This window comes from Dermacentor albipictus, chromosome 7 (genome assembly GCF_038994185.2).
Source record: "Dermacentor albipictus isolate Rhodes 1998 colony chromosome 7, USDA_Dalb.pri_finalv2, whole genome shotgun sequence".
Classification (NCBI taxonomy): domain Eukaryota; kingdom Metazoa; phylum Arthropoda; class Arachnida; order Ixodida; family Ixodidae; genus Dermacentor; species Dermacentor albipictus.
The window spans coordinates 66,246,090-66,267,991 of record NC_091827.1 but is presented as its reverse complement, the minus strand read 5'-3'; the positions used below and the strand labels follow the sequence as shown (position 1 = coordinate 66,267,991).

The 21,902-nt window shown below is 48.9% G+C and overlaps 1 protein-coding gene across 1 annotated transcript in view; it reads left to right on the top strand.

Annotated features, from left to right (window-relative positions):
- LOC135921538 (two pore potassium channel protein sup-9-like) overlaps positions 1 to 21,902 on the top strand; it is a 76,232-nt gene that overhangs the window by 47,204 nt on the left and 7,126 nt on the right. The window contains exon 2 of the mRNA XM_065455851.1: positions 15,344 to 16,019. Within this exon, the coding sequence (XP_065311923.1) occupies positions 15,344 to 16,019 (676 nt within the window). The remainder of the gene's footprint in view (positions 1 to 15,343; positions 16,020 to 21,902) is intronic.

The window sequence follows — 21,902 nt, the reverse complement described above, 5'->3', positions numbered from 1 at the left end:
TTGGATGGCGACATTGTTGCCCCTACTGCGAGAAATGCGCCATGCCGGAGTCTGTAGACCACGCAATTTGTATTTGCCCGCGGTACTTGCGAGAAAGACAACGAATGGAGGGGTATTTGGCGCGCATCCACAACCGTCCACCCTCCAAAATAACTTTCTTTTAGTTATACGGCCAACATACTGCGCGGAACAGGCCATGTTGTGTTCTTTTCTTCTTTTTTTAGCGGCAGTGAACGGGTGATACGACTGTAATAAGCTTTCACAGTTTCTTTTTATCCTTCCCTTTTTTATTGTCATTATCATCTTTACATTCTTGATCCCGTTCCTTTTGTTCCGTTTCCGCCCTACCCCAACCCTGAGCAGCAGGCTAGAAAACATTAGTTCAGACCGACCTCAACTTTTCTCTTCAAATCTCTCACTCTCTCTCTTAACACGCCTCTAACGCGCTTCAGGATCAGAATAAGTTTATCATTAATATTGTTAAGGGGAGATGTACAGAAAAGGGGGTTTATTTACACTATGAGCAAGGAGACTAAAAAGTCATGAGCCATTCGACTTTGAGAAAGTGGTTGACCAACGAAGCTGCTTAGCACACGACACGGAGATGACACATAATTTTGAACAAGCGTACGATCTCATTTATTGTCTTGATCGGTGGTCATCGTGACGAAGGTACGCGCACTCATTTATTGTCTTGATCGGTGGTCATTAATTCACTTGCAACTGCAGTCACATTCTATGATAATGTCAAATCGATGCACGCACGCCACTGGGTTGTCGATTGGGCCGGGTCGGTGTGGAATCGCAACGGATACGCCTGCAACACGGAACGCGTAAACCGCTCCCTTTTCGGTACCGACACATCCACTATAGAATCCCCGACAAAAACAACAGGGGTAGCGTGATCGCAGTTAATTCGAGCTAAGTGAGTAGCCGTGAACCTTACAGGACTACGAGTCATTGCATTTTTTGCTTGCTTACGAGGGTATGAGCCATTGCTCTCGGGGGTATGAGCCATTGGTGATGACAATTTTCGACATGCAGTTCTGTATGTTATATGCGTAATTAGAAAGAATTTCAGCACAGTTCGCTTCACTTTGCTGAGTGCTTGTAGCCTCTGCCTTACGGGGCTGTGAGCCATTGCATATATTGCTTGCTTACGGGAGTAAGAATGCCTACGGGGGTATGAGCCATTCATGATAATAGTTTTTGTTCACGGAGAACAAAAATGCGTTGAACCCTAGGCGCATACAGCTTCGCCGTAAAATGGGGCAGTAACAACAAAGATAGAGGACGATAGACCTCACTTCGTCCTCCTCTTGTCCGCCCTACACTTCAGTATCTTCTTCTACATCCGCAGGACAATTGGCTCATAACACTGCCCTCCGGCGGCGAAAGCATAGACTCGGTGCAGGTGAACAAAGCTACATGAAAGAACCAGCACACAACGTATTGAGGGTTGTCCGGGGCGGAATAGGGCTTAAGGCGGCCAACGTGGACAATGTCTGTGCGGGGATGAGCAAGTGATGACGAAGGCAGCAGTGGAGCGATTTCGTAAGTGACATCAGTCACTTGACGGCACACGCGATATGGACCGGTGTACTGGAAAAACAGTTTTTCGGATAGTCCGACACGTCGTGCTGGGGACCACATTGGGACGAGCGATCTAGGGGCAAAGTGGGTGGTCCTGTGGTGGCTGTTGTAGCGAGACTGCTCCTGGATTTGGGACTTAGAAAATTGAGTGCGAGCAACTTGACGTGCATGGCCGCCACGAGCTATAGAATACACACAGCGCATGAGAGACGCAGATCCAACGCACTTGTTCCAACGAACGTTAAGCAAACCTGTCTTGAAATTTTTCACTTAAATGCTGTGCAAAGAGACACACATTGGTGCCTGCAATCTCCCTTTTCTCGCATGCGATACGAAGCGAACGTGTTTCATTTGACGACCTAAGCGCGTCCTCGTCGTAACCAACCCCCGACCTCCGCTTTTGTCTTTTGTCAGCTGTATGAGTTATCAGCGTTATCTTATAGCACACACGGTTTCTTCCCTCAGTAGGAATGACCACACGCCCGTCGTTATTTCTCTCCGTGACCTTTCTGCGAAGCCCATCCGGCACACAATGCGGCCGGCACTGTTGTGCCAGGCGCGGCCACTGATTCACCGCTAGATCACAAACTTGCGGATAACAAAGAAAGCTTAATAAGCGAACGAAGGCCCGCCTGAATGGAGAGTTGTGGAAGGTGCTGGGCGTCCTGTTCAGGGACAGCGGATATAGCAAGGGGAACAAGACCCGTTGCGGGCGGGGGGGCACCATTATTGATGGGGGGAAAGTGAATGCCGCCACAAGCGCGAATGGTGTGGTACCTCCTCCCCTCTCTCCCTTCCGCTTACGTCCTTTTACAGGACACATTTTCCGCGCACACAATGGAGGAAGACGACACAGAGCGAGAACGAGCGGTTAAGGAAGCGCGCGCATGCGCACACAGGCGCGCACACGCACACACGCACACACACACCAGAGATTGGGTGCACAACCAGACGAGAAACAAACGGACACACGAAAGCCATTAGCGCGCGCGCCCCCGTAGTTTTGATGGCGGCTGCGGGCAGTGCGGAAGGAAAGGCGTGTAATGCATTGCGAACGAGCGGCTGCAGTGCGTTGAGCGGTAGCGCGTCCCCGGGTAAAAAAAAAAAAAGAGAGAGAGAGAGAGAGAGAGAGAGAGAGAGAGAGGGGGGGAGGGGGCACAAAGGAAGCGCGGGAGAGACGCCGGGTGCCGAAATTCGAAAAGCGTTAGCTTCGTGGCAGAGGATGTAACCTGATTTGCCGAAAAGATGACCGAGATTCTGCAAGCGCTTCGTGGAGACCTTTTTTCTTTATATCTTGCACGGCGCTATAAAGCGACGTTGCGGGCGCGCGACAAATTGCGGGCGGCATTTCCGAATCCACGGCAGAGAGATCCCTCGTTTTTGCTGCCTACCTAGTGGACGGAATTTCGCTTCCGCTTTGCGGAAGCAATGTGTGTAGTACTTCTAGGTATACGACTGGTGTTTCAGCGCACAATATAAAAAAAATTCACGCTCTTGAAAGTCCTTAGCGTGGCCAACACCGTTAGCTTTAAGACTGTCGAACATATTATAGTACACGACAGCCAGCTCAAACTACTGCTGCGACGAGAAAAGCCGTAAATTTGAACACTGTCCAGTAATTCCAACCGCCTAGTGCTCAGTGAAATATCTGAAGTGAGAGTTTCGTAGCGATGTCCACAGTTTATTTCGTGCAGTTTCGGTGTTGTCTGTCGCAGCGATGACGTTGTTTATACTTGCCACAAAATGTCGCCCCCCCCCCCCCCAAGAAAAAACAAGAAGAAAATTGCCTCCATGAACGATTTGACCTTTATCCGCCTAATTTAGCGACCCGATTCATGACCAATACCCCACTGTGGTTATGCGCCACGACCACTCAGGCCAACAACAACAACGTCAACAACTGCTAGTACCACTACCGCTAAAGAGCGAAGGTGTCCGTCATGGGACAAACAAGACACACTTTATAGAACCACAAGCGCGCTACAATGTTTAAGTGTATAGCGTAAACGTGTTGTACAGGCTGAACCAAGAGTTCAATACAAGCTGTGCCCACGAAACTGAACCGCACATGCCCGTGTGTTCCTCCGCGTTCTAAACCTAGTTCTGCGATTCCTAGGTTGTCGCCGACTATCGGAATGCAGTGGCGAATACGGCGTTGCGCAACTCACACAAAAGTGTATATAAATGCACCAGGCAATTTCGTTTGTTCTTGACAACGCGGCGGAAGCCGACTTTCTTTGTCTTTCCTGTACTTCAAATTCCCTTTTATCGGGGCACTCTCTCTCTCCTCTCTCTCTCTTCATCCCCATACCCCCTTCCCCAGTGCAGGGTAGCGAACCGGACGTGCGTGTGAATAACCTCCCTGCCTTTCCTGTCTTCTATTACTCTCTCTCGCTCTCTCTGTTATTGGGGCATTCCTTGAGGGGAGGTGGGGGGGTCTTTTACAAACAGCGGACGATCCCTTCGATGTATTTCTTGAAATGATCAGGACTGGTGTGGTGCACAGTGTCGGTGGTCAGCTAGTTCCAGTCGATTGCGGATCTGACAAAGAACGAGTTTACGCGCGGCTCAGATTTGTGCCCGGATGGGGTGTGGATGGCTGTTGCATGGCCTAAACACGTGGCGACAGTCAATGAGCAAGTGTAGTAGCAGAGCATACGAGAAGGGGAGTGAAAAAAAAACTTGTTCAAGAGACGCAGATGTGATACGTTCCTGCGCACTCCAAGATTAGGAAGATCGACTTTGCCTTTAAGAAGTGAGATACTAGCATTAAATTAATAATATGAAAATAAATACCTGCCGGCGCGATGCTGAACAAATAGGAGAGTTCTTTATCGAAATATTACGCTGAGGGTCCCGGACTGCAGATTCATATTAATTGTAATTTAGGGCTTAGGAGTGTTTCATAGATTAGTAGGGACCCAGAGACGAGTTAAGTATCGTGTAACTTCTTTCACTGTCAGCGTATTACCAATTTTGTGTGTTTTGGAGCGATCAGGAACAGAGGGCAGGTGTGGTAAGGTTTCGTGGACGAAGTTTCGTGGGTCACTGTAGACACGCGGGACTGGTTAAATACGACGACTCGAAGAAAATCGGTGACGCCGATTTGGAGTTGTATGTGCAACTCGGTCTGTGCTGGTCGCCGGCGAACTGCTTCGATGGCAACTCGGGTAAGTAAGTATGTGCCGGTAGATGTGCGCCGCTCTTCAACGAACGTGTTAGACGCCAACTAGGGTAGCTAGGTGTGTGCCGTTTGCAGTGCGCCACTCTATACAATTACGGGGAAAAAAGTATCCCGTAAGTTTATCCGATGTTCAGTGCAAACAAGCCCACGTCACGGGGGCTTCTCGAGGACAGCAAGCCGACGCATTTAGCAGGCTATGCCACAAATGCATCGGGTATGTGCTGCCGATTTTCGATTAACGCCTTTCAGGCCAACGCTTCAGCGAGCTGCGCCATTAATGCGCTGGGTACGTGGCGCGCTTCAACGAACCTCTCGCCAACTTGTGTCACCGAGTGTGTGTGCCACTGAGTGTGCGGTCAAGCGAGGGAACAATGCCCGGCGTTCGCCAGGCACCGGTGAGCCACGCTTCTAGTCTCGGAGGCCAGGCGCCGACTTCTCGGCGGCGCCGCGAGATGGCGCAGCGGGTCCAGAAACAAGCGCTAGGGAGGAGCCCGGTTGCCGCACGACGCGTTTCTCGGCGTTCGAAAGCACCGGCACGCCATGGGTTTCAGATGCCACGCGCTCTAGATGACTTCGAACACCTTGTGGGGCTACTTGGTTCATAGCTTTCAAAAGATGAAGCGCCAACAGAGACAGCACACTAAGAAAGAACAATGACTTGGACAGAACCTTGTCCTGTCATTGTTCTTTCTTAGTGTGCTGTCTCTGTTGGCGCTTCATATTTTGAAAGCTCTAGTTGGCACCAAGTGTTCTGACAGTAGCGCGAAAGAACAGTCCCGCTGAAGCACGCGCCTCATACATAACTCGTTTCCACGGTGGCAATACTTTGTGTCACTATACTGGTTATATACTGGTTATTTACTGGTTATATCTTTGTTGGCACTTCATATTTTGAAAGCTCTAGATGGCACCAAGTGTTCTTACAGAAGCGCGACAGAGCAGTCCCGCTGAAGCACGCGCCTCATACATTACTCGTTTCCACGGTGGCAATACCTTGTGTCACTATACTGGTTCAATGCTAACGCATTGTCGTCGCTAGTCATGGTGAAATGAGTTCTGTCGCAATTTTTTTTTATTATTCGTGTGCTGCTGCTTCTTCTTCGTCTTCTTCCTCTTCAACATTTAGTTCTCTCGCTATTCTTGAGTGAGAGAGAGAAGACAAAAACGAGCCATCTTCGCTTCAAACAAATCCCTCACAACGTCAAGGAAACGCTTATTTGCGTCGTCCCTATCGGTTTCGCGTTTCGGCCACCCCTTTCTCAGGGTCGCGAAATCTAGGCACGCTCGCCGAATCTTTCGAAGCCCTCTCTGTCCCTGCCTTAGGACCTTTGCTCCCGATATTTCCGCGAGCTGTTTACTGCCCTCTCCTGCAGCACAGCGAGCGGGCGAAGTTGCCGGGCCGGTCAACACGTGTGCCGCTCTTCGGATGTAAACACGGCACCGCCCGCCCTAATACTGTTTGCCGCCGTTCGAGTTCGCCATCTTCCCGAGCTATTACGCCTCATGGCCGATCCTCCGGAACGCGCGTTGACTACGCGTCCGCCTCGCGTCCCGGACTGCCACCGTCTTCGATCCGTCTGCTCGCATAGTTTGCCGTTTAGTAGCGTGACATCCCGCATCATGGCTTCCGGCACTCTGGCTTTGCCTAGATGTAAGATATAACTCCCCATCGCAACCGACGCCGATGCGCGCATAACCCTCGATGAGGCTCTCTCGTTCTTGTTTTTTTCTTCTTCAAACGCGAGCTTGACGACCGGGGCTGATTACAGCGCCCACACAGAGCGAGTGACAAAGGAAAGAGTCGTCGCTCTGGCAAATTGATCGGAGCCGATGTCTTCCGCCTCGTATCCACGGTGGATCGCATCTGACGCCACCCACCCCCCTTCTATCCTTCCCTGTCTATCTACAAATCCCTGCTCTTTAGCATTGTTTGCGTGTCTTTCTGCGCATGCGCTCGTGTGCGATCGGGTTTTCCTGTATTTGCGCGTAAACGTTCATTCTGTGAGAACGCGTGCGTTTCTACGAGTGCATTTGAGCGTTTGCTGACTAGTGCAGGCCGTGCGCATGGGGGCGTGCGTACGTGCCCAAATGCGCTTGCGATGCGGCCGCTGAATCTTGCTGTATCAGCGCGCAGTCAGGAGATACAGCAGGCGTTTTCAAAAGAAACGCAACTTTCTTCGCTCGATAATGAAATAGATAAGGAACAAAGAGGAGAAAAAGAAAGAAAAAGCGCGGTGAGAGCAATTCTGTTAAGTGCCGCTAACCGCGGCCGCTGGTGTTTGGAAAAATGACAAATCTTGGCGAAAAAAGTGAGGAGATAGAGCAAGAGATCGAGGAGAGAACGAGAGAGAAAAACAGGAATGAAGAAGAAAAGCACAGAACGTTAGGGCGACGACCAAACATGAAGCGCAGTCGAGTGACGAAGAATCCTTTTCCATGCCCACCGTGTTGATGGTCGTTAAAACTGAGCTGCATAGGCGAACCTGTGAGAAGCACTGAAGCACTCAGTAATCGGGTGCGGAAGACAAAGTAGCGTTAACGGTTTCAACAGGGCTTATACGTACTGCAGATTTTCGTCGTAGTCGTCGTCGTCGTCGTCGTCGTCGTTGTTGTTGTTGTTGTTGTTGTTGTTGTTGTCGTTGTTGAAAAGCCCCTAACTGCGAGGCTTTTCTTTCGAGGAACCCGTATAAGTTACCTTTGTAGCAATTGCTACGATTGGGTGGATGTCTCAATTTCTCTTAATTAACATATTACGATTATAACGCGAATTGATGCCGAAACGAAGCAGGAAACAACGCACAGTAGCAGGTCCCCGCAGGGCGCTTGATTAATCGCGACTGCGAACTACTGTCGCAAAATAAAGTGTAAGTGCGAATGCGCGCACTGTCTACTCGTTGTCACCGTTTACGTTGGTCACGTGTCCGCCAGAACGGCGTCGTCCTCCATGTCACCAATGTTATCGGGCAGACAGCACTTATGAAGTGACAGAGGTACAGTCGAACAAGGGAAGGCCGTGTTCGATTGTACACGACTCCGCACTCTGTAGCAATCAGGGCATTGCCTAGTGGTTTAGCTCAGTGTGGTTTGAAGCGTCCCAAAGCATAAAGAAAGAAAAAAAACGTGTTACATTCTTATCGCGAACTAAAATATAACGCGAAGCGCATCTTGAGGTCAGAATTATTAGCAATAAAAAAGACTCGCGTTGCATTTGCGCAAATACGATATTTTCAGCTCAACGAAGTTCTCGACTTAACAAGATAACCACCGAGTCCCATCGACTTTGTTGAATCGAGGGTTAAGTGCGTTAAGCAAAATGCAAAGCGAAATGCCGTTTACACCGGTTGCCGTTATCCATACGAAAAGTTGAGGATGCCCACATATGCAGGTGGTTGTATACGTCAGAAGGGTACGATGGTGGCGACCACGAAGTCAGGATTTTATGGTCTTGTGGCGGTATCGTGGCAGGGAAACCGACTCCTTTCATTTGGATTCGCCAAGCACGTCTGAGGCCAGGGTGCAACAGCAGCAGATATTCTATCTGATTCTACAGATGAGAGCGATAATTGTACGATATGCCGTTGGTTCTGGAAGTAAACTGTTATTTAAAAGCAAAACAAAGAAATGGTCAGCGAAGTGCCCACGCTGAAGAAAACAAGGTCGACGTACTGGCGGTTCAATTGATTCGATGATTAAATGTTGATTATATGTCTCTATTCTGTCTCTTCTTCATGTTCATTATTCGCTCATTTTGTACCTCATTAGAATGGTATTTAGCGTGCAATTACGTCAGCCTTGCCTTCTTTAGCCTTGACACATTGTGGATCTTTTTCTCTTTTTTTGCCAATTACGCCCATACCATTAATTTTACCTACTGTGTGACAACTTCTCGCTTCTTGTGCCCACCGGCGAAGCTGCCTTATTGACACCATTGCCTTGCGCGGGCCCTGCTTATTCCAGGCGAACTCGCAATATTTCCCGAAAGTGTGCCGTACGGTGGCTTTGCCTCAACATGTCTGTATCTACGGCGGTGCACCCTTTACAGGAGTATAGAGCAGTGGTTCATTTTAATATATTGGCGTTACTTATACTCGCGCCGTTAATTTTACCTGCTCTACGACCACTTCTAGATTCTTGTCTTGTTGAGACCTACCTTTTAATATCTTTTGCGACTCGCTATGACACTCTAGAGGCTAGAAAGGGACGCTTCTTTTTTTCTGGAAGTCGTTGCAAGATACCCAGGTTCCATATACGCCAATACCATGTGAAGTCAGTAAAGAAGACCTTGTTTAAAAAAAAAAAGAAACGCCAATCAGAATGTCGATGTTAAAGGCGTTAGAAGACGTTTATGCTTCTGCGTGGAAACAGTGTTCACTCCGCTCATTGAATGGTGAATGGCCAGAAAGAATTAGGATTTAGCGAAGGGAATGCGCACATTACACTGACCCGTTTTCTGCGTAACATGCATGAGTTCTCCAACGCTCGACTTAAACATTTACTGCGATATGGAGCTACACCTAAAACACCCAAATGGTCGTATTCGAAATTTGTTGTATAATACCATTTGAGCAGCACGGGATGACGCGTTACGAACCTTGAGAAGCATTTCAGGCTTCAGAAGTTCATTCACCTTCATTTATTAATTCATTCAGAAGCGCATTTATTTTTGACAAACCGGACAGTCTTCAATGGGATACAGGTCATCTAATCTAAAATGGCATGGAATCAAGACAAGTAACAGTGCATGTTACTTGTTTCATCCTATTCTGGTTTGCTGTGTTTTGATTTAGCGATAAAGACGTTACGCTGCTGAGCGCGAGGTCGCGGTTACAATTTCCGTTCGCGACGGCTGCATATAAGAGGGGGGGGGGGTGCAACGCAAAAAAAAGTCGTAGTTTCGTGCGAAAGGCGAAGCATCTATTGCGATAGCGAATTAGTACACAGCTATACGATGTAAGGATAGTAGTTTTATCAGCTGCATAAACTTGGAAACATTCACTTACTGACTGAATTAACAAGCACGGTGTCAGCGCGCACAGGCAAACGTGAACACATCACACTCGATAACCGCGGGCACCCGCTGTCAAAATGCTTGCGTGAGGAAGCACGGCAGCAGCAGCGAGCGAAGTGGCCTTCGTGCTGTCCATCGCTTCAACGCGAACTGGGCCGCGAGAACACAGCGCGCACAGAGGTACGAACCATCTGCACATACCTTTCAAGCAACGGCGCGCACTTCCGTGTGCGGCCGCGCAAAGTACACTGCTGCTGGCGAAGTAGAAGCCGCCGCCCCCCCCCCCCCCCCGCCTTCTAGCGCTACCTTCCCGCTTTCCTCCCTTTCGCGCGCAAGATTGAGGCGCGATCGTCAGTTCCCCTTGCACCCGGTCGCGAAATACGCAATTGCTGCGACCCGCCGTGGCTGCTGAGCAGGAGGTCGCGGGATCGAATCCCGGCCACGGCGGCCGCATTTCGATGGGGGCGAAATGCGAAAACACCCGTGTGCTTAGATTTAGGTGCACGTTAAAGAACCCCAGGTGGTCAAAATTTCCGGAGTCCTCCACTACGGCGTGCCTCATAATCAGAGACTGGTTTCGGCACGTAAAACCCCGAATATTACTATTATTATTATTATACGCAATTGCTGCGGGAGTACAACGGCGCCCCCCTCCCCCTTCCTGCCTCCCATCCCCCCCTCCCACGGTCTTTCGCGCGACGGAAGATGGCGTGTTTGCTCTCCGCTGTCCTCCCTCGCATGTGCCAGATTGAGCCGAGATCGTGGGCGCCCCTCGCGTGATTTCGCTTGCACGTACAGCATACGGGCGCGGCGACGGTGTTATCGCGCTTGGACTCTATACAGAACACCACGGCGACGGCGACGGCAGAAAGGCGCCTAGAGGTTCCATGTAATGGCCGTCGCCATAAAACGCTCGTGTACCCTGCTTTGGGTGCACGTTAAAGAACCCCAGGTGGTCGAATGAATCCGCAGCCTCCCTCTATACGGCGTCCCAGACAACCCACTGTGCAGTTTCGCGACACCGTGAAAACACACACACACGCACACGCACATACACACGCACACACACACACACACACACACACACACACACATATATATATATATATATATATATAGCTGCCGAACTGCATGTGAATTAAGGTGGCGGCGGGTGTGGGGCAAGGTAGCAACGCAAAAGCAGACACACGCACCCACCTTACTTAGGCGAACATCGGTCGCAAAACGAATACGGGTAGACCCCTATAATAGCTTAATAGCTCTGCATCATAAACAGATATCGGGTTCTATAAACAGCTTCCTCTAGATCAATGAAAGCGGATAAATTTGACATGTCATCTTACAGCTTACGTGAATTTGTTACGTTGTGTGGAAGGGTTCTGCAAAAGCTGTATTTCTATATTACTACATTCTTTTTAGATTTATGTGTAATGTATCAATTTGTCCGCTTTACACGTACTATTACATGTAATTCCCGTAATTGTGACACCAATTTTCATTGCTGAGTAAGAGTTTTAAACTTGATAGTTTTATTTCCTGAAATTTTTTTTATTTTTCGCAACTTTCAATGAAAAATTGGCGGCCTTAACCGGAAATTCGGAAAATGGTCACTAGATTTTAAGTTTTTCTTTTAAATGCAACAAACCTCGTCAAGTTTGGTGCAGCGGTTGCCGAGAAAAACGAATTCTCCTCTTACATGTATTTAGATAGGAGCACCCGAGCTAAAGCTCCCTCTTAACCAGGACCACTAAAATTCCAGCTGACGCATGGCCAGCAGACGCGTGTCGTCTGCTCGACGTCGTCTGCTCACATTTTCTCAAAAGCAAAACGTCCTTCCACCGCGGAGGAGCACCCCATTTTGTCTCTCGTTTACTTTCCTGACGGCTCTCTGCTTTTGTTTTTCCTTTTCAGGGTCGGTTCTTGCGTCATGCCCACCGAGTGATGGACACTGTTCTTCGTCCTTTGCCTTGGGAGACCGTTCGAGAACACCCGTTGAACGCTGTTCTATGAACACTGCTTCTTTCTTTTGTGATTTCCCTCGCACACGTGCCATCAGCATGAAACGATCATCTCCTAGCCGCAGCCTCTTAAATGCCACTTAGCTCCTAGACAACGCTTTCACCTCCTCTTTATTTTCGTCTTCGTATTTACCCTAAATGCTTCCGGAGAAAGCGCCCAGTCTGCCCTTTGTATTTGTCTGCAGTTGCGCAGATTGCCCAAGCTGCCTGCGTGCAAAGGTCCCTGTTAACGTTGTTTAGTTCTCCCGCCAGATTCTTTCGCTCGGCTGTCTCTCTCTACTCTTTCTGCTGCCTAATATGCGTTGCGGCTTTCGTTGGAGCGAAAACGCGGCTATTTACGCGAAGGACCTTTTAGTGTCCCCGTGTCCTTTAGCACGGTGGCGCCGTCTAACCAACTAGCGCCGCCCTTAACTGGGCTCGTTTATGTTCGCAGAGGCAAGGACGAGGTGCCCTACTCCACGGCTCATTTGCGCGTAGAATATATATATATATACATATATATATATTGTCGCTCCCCAGCACACTTCGCGGATCTTACGCTGCGTTTTACGATATGAAGCCGACGGCTTGCTTATAGGGCACCTAAGAAGAGGCTCCGGCTGTAAATAGGAGAAGCAGCGCGGACGAAGAGGCCGCCAGGCGGTGCTGCGCGCACTCTCACGCACACGCATGCACAGAGACAGAGAGAGAGAGTCGCATTTGATACACATGAGAGAGAGAGTGTGTGTGTCGCGTTTGATACACATGAGAGAGAGAGAAAGAGAGAGCGAGAGAGAGAGAGAGAGTCGCATTTGATACACATGAGAGAGAGAGAAAGAGAGAGAGAGAGAGAGGCGTTGCATAAAGGAAATAGGCGCTATCGCTGCTTCCCTGCGGAGAGCACGGCTAAGCGCCTTATATCGGGGAAATTCAAGCTTAGATTTAAACAAATACGGCATCCTCGGACTGCAGTGATGCGTTCGCCGCCTTCACGGGCACTCACAAGCTTTCGCTCCCACAATGCAGCGCGGTTGTTCTTGCTTTTGTTTTTCCCCATTGCGCGCGCCTGTCCCGCTGCAGGCAGCCTTTACGAGCCAATCACGCTGCGCGCGCGCGCGCGCGCGCGCTCCCTGTTGAGCAGCGCGTGCGAATGGCTCTCCACGGCCGTCCGGAACGCCGTAGACAATTGAAGTCTTCATCAACATCCGAGGGAAGTAAAAGTAGATTGTTTTCTCTCTGGTGCAAAACTGAACCGAAGATAGAATGTGTGCGCGCGAGAGAGAGTGTGTGTGAACCAATGACTGCGCGCAGCATCAATTGGAGGAGTTGCGAACGAGGAGGGAAGCGTTCAATATTCTAGGCGCTATTTTTTTTACGGGTTTTCAGAGGCGCACGCGCTATACCGAGCGCGGCGCCGTCTCTCGAGCATGAATAATGTATTCGCTGCAATCGGAGTCGTTTCGAGACAGGCTGTTAACGTGCACTCGTTGCTTGAAGAAGGCGAACGCAAGCGGTGCGTACGCCGGTACACTTGCAAGCAAGCAGCCCGAACTCCCGCACCGGCGCATGGTAATGAGCAGGCCCCGGACCGAGGCGCTAAACAAATGAGCCCTGATGGACGCAGGAAATCAACTTTGCCATCAAATTAGGCTGTGTTAATTCCAATTTCGGATCGGGTTGTTTGCAGCGTTGCTCTCTCTCTCTCTCTCTCTCTCTCTCTCTCTCTCTCTCTCTCTCTCTCTCTCTCTATCTATCTATCTATCTATCTATCTATCTATCTATATATATATATATATATATGTATGTATATATATCTATCTGTCTATCTATGTATCTCTCTCTCTCTCTCTCTCTCTATCTATCTATCTATCTGTCTATCTATGTATCTCTCTCTCTCTCTCTCTCTCTTTGCGCGCGCGCGTGTGTGTGCGTCGTTACGGGAGATAATTAATATCGCATTGAATTATCTAGCTGCAATCACGTCACGTGCCTTTGCAGCCAAGGTCGTGTGTACGACCGTTACCTCATGGCCAACGCATGCGTAACATCAATATCGTAGCCGGACCTGCGGACCGCTTATGACACCTTGACACTTTCCCAAAAGTTTGTTAATAAATGATTACCAACTAAATCATTTCAGTGACCCAATCTCCGCTCACCATCTATCTCCTGATATCTGCCTACGTTCCCATCGCTTTTCTCTAACTTCGTTTCCTCCGACCTAATAGTTCTGCGGAAACCCGCAAGATTGAGGGAAGTAATTCACGTTCACCACGTATAGTGATTCAGGCCGTATAGTCCTGTTTTTTTTTTTTTGGACCTTGATGCGGCGTTTCTGGTTTCGATGCCGCATTCAAAGCTTCTTCTTGGTTGAAATAAAGATAATTACAAAATTTGTTTATAGCTCCTGCCTGCACGGTACCACTCTAGGTTTGGCAAAGGCAGCTATAATTTTGCCTATTGTAATCGAGCCTACTGCGAGCTGTAATAGCGATGGCTAAACTGTGAGCTGAGTCCTGAATAAAAAAAAGTGGGAAGCAAGGAAGAAAAACAAGACAGGTGGTTTTGCGACGCCGCACGCAAGTTCCCATGACGAAGCTAGGCGTGTTGTCATGTGCTTCGACAGCGTGTGCTCATAACCATTGAATTCTTTATTTATCGACAGCAAGGATTTCATTGCATTCCAGAGAAAGCAAGTATTCAGCGTAGCGAGCTATGTTAACTTTTTTTTCCGCAAGAACAGCGCACATAACACTGAAATCTGCAATGTCACATTGATGTAGAGCTGATGCAGTTTCGGCGCATTAGTTAAGAAAACAAAACATTCGCCGTAATTATTTTTCTCTAGTACATATTCAAACTCATTTCCGCGTAAGAAATGCAAATGAACGAAAGACTAAATTATATTACTTACAAGAGGATGAATCGTAGCCTAACTGAAAAAAAGAAGGAGCTGCGTTGGAGAACGCATACCTGCAAACTCTCCCGTAGGCTCCCGTAGACACCTGAACTTCGACCAATCCTCTCGAATAGGAACAAAATCTCCCGAAAATATGCCCCAAGCCCGTCGCGAAAAAAAAACGTGTCACGCAGCACAACCGCATCGTAATTGCCATTATGTGCTAAGTAGTTAGCCGAAGTCAGATTTGTATCCAAGCCATCAGTGTGCAGGCAGTGTATACCTAACTCACCTCGCTTCAGATCGATGCACCCGTTGAAGAGTGCTCGTGAGGCAAAGGTCCATTATGCCTTGCATAGTGGCCAGTCTCCTCAAGTCAGCTTCACCGCCGTACACACATATTATTCGGTGAAATATATTAGGAGTGTTAAGGGGACATTGTCACGGGACATAGTACGTGTTCCTCCCACGACGAAAACGCTCACGTGTACCTACGTTTAGGTGCACGCTGAGGAACCTCAGGTGGCCAAAGTTAATCCGGATCCCTTACCTACGGCGTCTCCCACAGACCCAGTGTTGCTCCGTGGCGTTAAGCGTCACGAATCACGTGAATCAAATCAATTCATTGCGTGCAACCCATAAGCTACCGTCTCCTCCCGCAGGGTACGGCCACTCCACCCCAGCCACGTGGGGCGGCAAGACCTTCTGCATGTTCTACGCCCTGGTGGGCATCCCGCTGGGCCTGGTCATGTTCCAGAGCATCGGTGAGCGGCTCAACACGTTCGTCGGCTACCTGCTCAAGCACGGCAAGCGGTGCCTGCGCATGCGCAACACGGACGTCTCGGAGACCAACCTCGTGTGCTTGGTGTCGGTGCTGAGCACCGTGGTGATGACCACGGGCGCCGCCGCCTTCTCGGCGTACGAGGGGTGGGACTACTTCGACTCCTTCTACTACTGCTTCATCACGCTCACCACCATCGGGTTCGGCGACTACGTGGCGCTCCAGAAAGAGGGCGCGCTCAAGCAGAAGCCCGAGTACGTGGCCTTCAGCCTGGTGTTCATCCTGTTCGGCCTGTCGGTGGTGTCGGCCGCCATGAACTTGCTCGTGCTGCGCTTCCTCACCATGAACACCGAGGACGAGCGGCGAGACGAGGCCGAGGCGCAGTGTGCGGCCCAGGAGGCCGTGCGGCTCGAGGGTGACGTCATCACGGCTGACGGCAGCGTCGTGTCCGGCCACGGCGGCGGGGACCACTCGGACACGGACGACGTGACGTCGGTGTGCTCGTGCACGTGCTACGCGCACGGCTCCTCCAGGCCGCCGCAGGCGCAGCAACCAAGGTGAGGGACGAGCGCCTTTCTTCTTTTTTTTTTAATGCGAAGCATGCTAGCCGCACGACCACGCTCTTCCTTGCTGCGCCGCGCGCGGCCGCGTAGCTACCATATGACGTCATAACAGCTGCAAAAGCGGAGGCTCAACTCGTGCGCTCGCCTGCGGTCGCACAGATGGTACTGCGGCCTAACTCCCGCTCCTCCCGCTAGGGCACTGGCGTCATAACAGCTGTATAAAAGAGCGGCGCGCTCTCGTCGAGGCCAGTTGTATAGCGCGATGGGTTCAACAACTAAAATAAAGGCTAGCATGCTTCGCATCCTGGGCTTAACCTTAGCTAAGCCACAGCCATTTTTTTCTTTTTTCCACCGTTGGTCGCATTCCCTTCGTTGCAGAACTCCCTTTAAAAAAAATTGCTTCTCGTGTACAAGCATATTTTAACAGTGCCGAGCGTCACTTTCCAGAATTTTCCCCTGGATTTTGCGACGCGCACACACTCGATAACCCTTATTTATTTAACGCACTAAAAACTCCAGTCGCGAATTGACTTTCTCAACGGCAAGGAGTCTGCAAGGGAATGTTCTAGTGGGGAGAGGGGAATTGTTAAACAACAGAGTCAGCGGACATATCCTGAAAAATAAATAAATCCACCCAAGGTTGTCACAGTGTTCGAACAAGTGCGGAACCAGAGTGCGTCCTTCGGTCGCTTAAGCGTCGTGCCAAACGCCACGTGTCGAGGCGACCGCGGGCGCGTCGGCGTTGACACCAGGGAGCACAGCCGCTTTCGCTCCATGGAAGAATGCGCGACTGCGGCCGTACGATAAGCGGTGTTCGGGCTCCCCGGGGCCCGAGCTAGGGTTTTCGCTTGCCAATTAAGCAGCCTCTTTCCTTGTTTCTATACTTTCTCTCTCTCTCTCTCTCTCTCTCTTTCTTTCTTTCTTTCTTTCTACTTTTTGATGCGGTATGTGCACGGAAGGGATGGTCTCTTGGTCTCCTTTTGTCAACCCTTCCCTCTCCTGCCCCCCACCCCTCGTCTTTCTTGTGCGCAATGGTTGTTTGTACAATTGGACGTAAATTTCTATATCCATACGCAAAAAGAAAGAAAATAAAGTGAGAGATGATGTGAAGGGGCCCAAATAGGCAAAAAAAGAAAACAAAGAAAATGATTATGAGCAGTTTTGTTACAGCTTAAAGGTAACCAAGACGGCCGAACCGAACCGCCCCCCCCCCTCCTCCGGAGCTCCTGGTAATTGTCGTCTTCTTAAATTAATAAACAGCTCGAAAGAGGCGTTTCACGTGGAACTAGTATCAACACGAAGAGCTGGCGGGAAAAAAATGGGTTTGGGCGGGAAATATACGAGTATACAGGTGCGAGAAACATTAACGTTGAGAACCTTGCGTACGGGGTGGACAGGCTCTGTACTAGAAAATAAAGGGATCGGCGCTAACCTGCTAAGCTAGATTCGTGGAAGACGACGGCCCGACTTGGAATTAGGGATTGCCCTCGGAACGAAGCGGTATTCATAAGCGCTCATCCGAGCACGTAAAACTCACGTAGAAAAGAGCGCCCCCGGTAAGGACCATGCCTTCGCAAACTTCACAGCGCGAAACTTGCACACATGCATTTTAAGAGAAAAGAAGAGAGAGAGAGTAAGAAAGAGTGACGGAGTGCCGACTACTACTTGACGTGCCTCTAATATTTAACACCGCGTTGGAAAGTTACCACACCCCCAACCACACACCTACACTCTAAAAAGAACTTTGCACGTTTTTTGGGACAACCCACGGTAGTGACGTGCTGGCTTTAGGCGTTGCGCTGTTAAGCCCTAGAATCCCGGCCGTAGCAGCCGCATTTCACAAGGGGGGCGAAAAAAAAGAAAAGAATGCCCGTGTACCGTGCAGTGGGCGCCCGTTAAAGAACCTCCCAAGGTGGTCGAAATTAATCCGGAGTCGCCCACTACGGCGTGCCTCATAATCGCATCGTCGGTTTCGGCACGTGAAACCCCAAAAATTATATTTTAATTTTTTAGTAACACGCTTTGAGGCGCATCTCGTTCCCGTAACGGTCGTTGTGGCCTGCTCTTGCTTTCGTTTCCTGGCTTTAAAACTACGCGCTCGTTACTTTCCCGTCAGGTAATGCAATGTCACGCTGGTAACGCCCGTCCCGTCCGTCACACGGATTTACCGCGGTTGCGAAGCACTAAACGAAGGAAAGGTACCCAAAATGGATGACTTGTTTCGGTACAAAAAAAAGCAAAAGTACTCCCAGGGCACCTGAGCGGTCCTTCGAGCTGTATATATATATATATATATATATACATATATATATATATACATATATATATATATATATATATATATATATATATATATATATATATATATATATATATATATATATATATATATATATATATATATATATATATATGCGGTGATGACTTGCGGCGGAGTGCTCGGCATCACATGTGGATGGCATAATAAATAGCCCGCAACGCGTACTGCGTCGAAGTCCTGAGGTATTTTTTTTTATTTTTATTTTTCTTGCTTTCAAGTAAACGTAATTATCACTGACTATAGAAGAAGAGTTGCCTCGCGTATATCCATCTGTGGTGTACGTCTTGGTACTCTGGATCCGCGTACTGAGCAAAAGCAAAGATGCCTCGCCGCGCAAGTTAACGGAGGCATATTACCTTAGAAAGGACCATGACATTTGCTGTCAGTGGCCAGTATCAGTGATTGCATCGGTATCAGGTACGTCTGTGGCTCAGCTCGTCCGTGGCTCCCATCTATCAGCTCGGGGAAAAGTCAGAAGAGCCTGTGACGCAGCAGATAGGGGGAAAGAAAGAAACAAGCCAGTCCTCATTAACAGAGCCAAACTGTGCTCCGTTAATCATCGCAATCGATGTGTTACCTGTGCGTCTGGTGTTGTTTCTGACATTGCACTTTCGTGTGGAGAGAGAGAGAGAGAAAATGATAAATGATAGGTAGGGAGGTTAACCAGGACTGAGCCCGGTTGGCTACCCTACACTGGGGAAAGGGGGACGGAAAGATGAAAAGAAGAGAAGAGACTGGAGATATCAGTCGGTCACTCAGTCCGAATCACAGGCGCTGACTCAATCCGGTCGCTTTCAAATATCGCAGCAGCGCTTTTGTGGCCTTTTGTAGCTGCGATATGCGAGGCCATGATCCCAAGATCTTCAAGGTGAACGGCTTCCCATCTAGCGTGTGGAGTAACGTATGGGGCAGGCTGGTGCCTCCCTTAACGAAAGGTTTCGCCCGCACAACAACAATTTAAAAGGCGCCGCTTCGTCACATATGTCAGCACATTGTCGTCCGTGTAGTTGTAAAAACCATTTCTTTGAAAGAGCGCGTGTCAACTTCAGGCACGTGGATAAAAAAAAGCACGTGAAATCGTCGAAGCTCTCCGCACTAAGGGAAGCCGCAAACATTGCTTTTTCCGTCCCGACTGTCACCCTGCACGAGTGGGAAATCGGCCTAGTCAAAATATGGTGGCGAATGCCGGCAGCGCCAGGGCCCGCCCGCAGACTCACTGTTTGTATTTATTCTTTTCCGGTCTCCGATAAACCAGTCAGTTGTTAGTTGGGCCCCCGTCCTGGGTACTTCTCTGTCTCGTTTTGTCGTTATTTTTTGCGCTGCTTTTACTGTGAAGACCACTTGGAGAAAATTCCCAGAACTACGCCAGTTCCGAGGTAATAATTTTCAGAGGGTCGGACAAAGTGAACTGGCGCTCCCGTTACGTTTGTGCTTCAATTCATGGAACAGCGTTTCTCTGTAAAAGTAAGTGCAAGAACACTGCATCGTTACCGCAAGTTTGGCGACGCCTACCTCGAAACCGGCGCCATCCTCGAAATTCGTTCCAAGTTGATATGCCTCGCAAACCCACTAGCTACAGTTCGTAGATTCAATTATGTCCCATAAAATAATTAATCAGATGTTAGAGTAATCACGTTAATTAGTTCAGCTAAGCATATTTATTTCTCACCTAATTAATGACCGCCTCATTGAGTAACTTAGCTCAAGGGTTAAAATTTTGCTTTCTGTTACAGTTATTTTTTAAATTAGGTGCAGGTATAAAAAGAACTTATATAGGTTTGTCCTAGCTAATGCTAGCCAGGCTGTTCAACGAAAAAAAAATAATCAGTAAAACCTGGTCCAACATACGCCTAGGAACTGCGGTTCTCGGCTATCAAAACGCTGACGACTCAACACCGTAGGTCTTGTAATTGCGTCGTGCACAGTGCTTTCTTTTATCTTTTTTTTTTGTTAAGCAGCTTGGCTAACGTTAGCGGGGCACACGGTATAACAAATACAGAACAGGCAATGTAGAGCTTACATGTAATGTAATTTGTGACGCATTTGTTTGGCTCGTGCGGGAACCAACCGCAGCCTCCTAAGACACCTTGTGCATTAAAGTGCCCATTGGCGTCAATCTTTCTTTCTTTTCCTTTCTTTCTTTCTTTTTCTTTTTTGCTAAATTGGAAGCGATCAGGTCCACTGCATGTGGAGCTGTATGGAAGTGGTTCTTCTCGTCCGTTTTATATACATTGGACGCTAAATTAATTTAGACGTCTGTGTTATCAGAGATGACAAGTGTCTCGCGAATTCTTTGGGTTTGAGAGAAAAATCCAGATTGCAGCAGCAACATGGCAATGTGCTGCACGTGGCTCCATCGTAATCTCTTCGTTTAGACAATAAAATGCAGTACTTTTTTTGTTACCATAGAAAACACGAAGAGATGGTTACTTCTTCCATGTACCGGAATATGCCAATTTTAGTATCTACCCTGGGTATATAAACAAAAAATGGCTTTCACGTCCGTAACATACCAGTAGACAACAAAAAAACAGCTTGAAAAACGATATTGTCCCATGGCTGTATAATCGGGTCTCAGGATCGTAGAACACTTGATTGCTTAGTTACAATTTGTGTGGAATCACGGCAAAGAAGAAAAAAAAAGAAGCTCATGACACGATACTTAACTGAATGAACGTATAACACCAGCGCTATAGTGTCTCCGTGTCTCTTAACCCTAACGTGTCCTATGCGTCACCGCTATGTATTTCACCGAGTGTGTACGGACGATTACACACCTCGACGGGTGCCTCAGCTCTTGTGGAGAGGCCTCGCGCGCCAACACCATCGAGCAATCAAATGGAGCGTCCTAATAGTGCTTGTGCAGGTGGAGTTGGCGCACGTGGGAAGGAACAACTGTGTACGGCTCATTCCTCAATGCCAGTTGATCTACGTCTTTAACCATTCTTAGTATATACGCGTTAGCTACTGCGCCTTGTACGGCGTACGCAGCCGGCTTGTACGAAGTTGGGATAGGTATGGTTAGGTTATGCACGCCGATCCACGTGCGACAGCTGCGGCCACGGGCTGCGTGCATAAGTAGAGCTGCCTGCGCTGTCTCGAAAGTGAAAGATTGCCCGCACAGCAGACGAGGTCGAATCGAAATTCCGGGCCAGATTCTTCTGTTCTTTTTCGTTGTTGAAGTTGTTGTTTCTTGCGGCTTTCTTGGGGCCACTCTTTACTGATCCGCATATTAAGGCACCGTATGGCGCCCGCGAGACGGCAGTGCTGATGAATATGGGCGGCCCGCGAGCGTTAAACCTTGAACCGAAAATGTCTCCACTCCCTCGGAAATGCTTGTCCCGGCGCGGATAGGAGCGTCTCCACACTTTAGAGTAGAAAACTCTAATTTCTTACTAAGTGTAACGTAAAAAAAAAAAGGAGACACAACGGAAGAAACGTATCTTAGCCGTGTCGAGCTTCTCGTGTCCTATCCAATAAGCTCACAGTGGCGATTTTCGTGCCCGATTCACGGGCCACAGGTTACGTGGCATGCTTCCAAAACCAGCTTGTAGCAC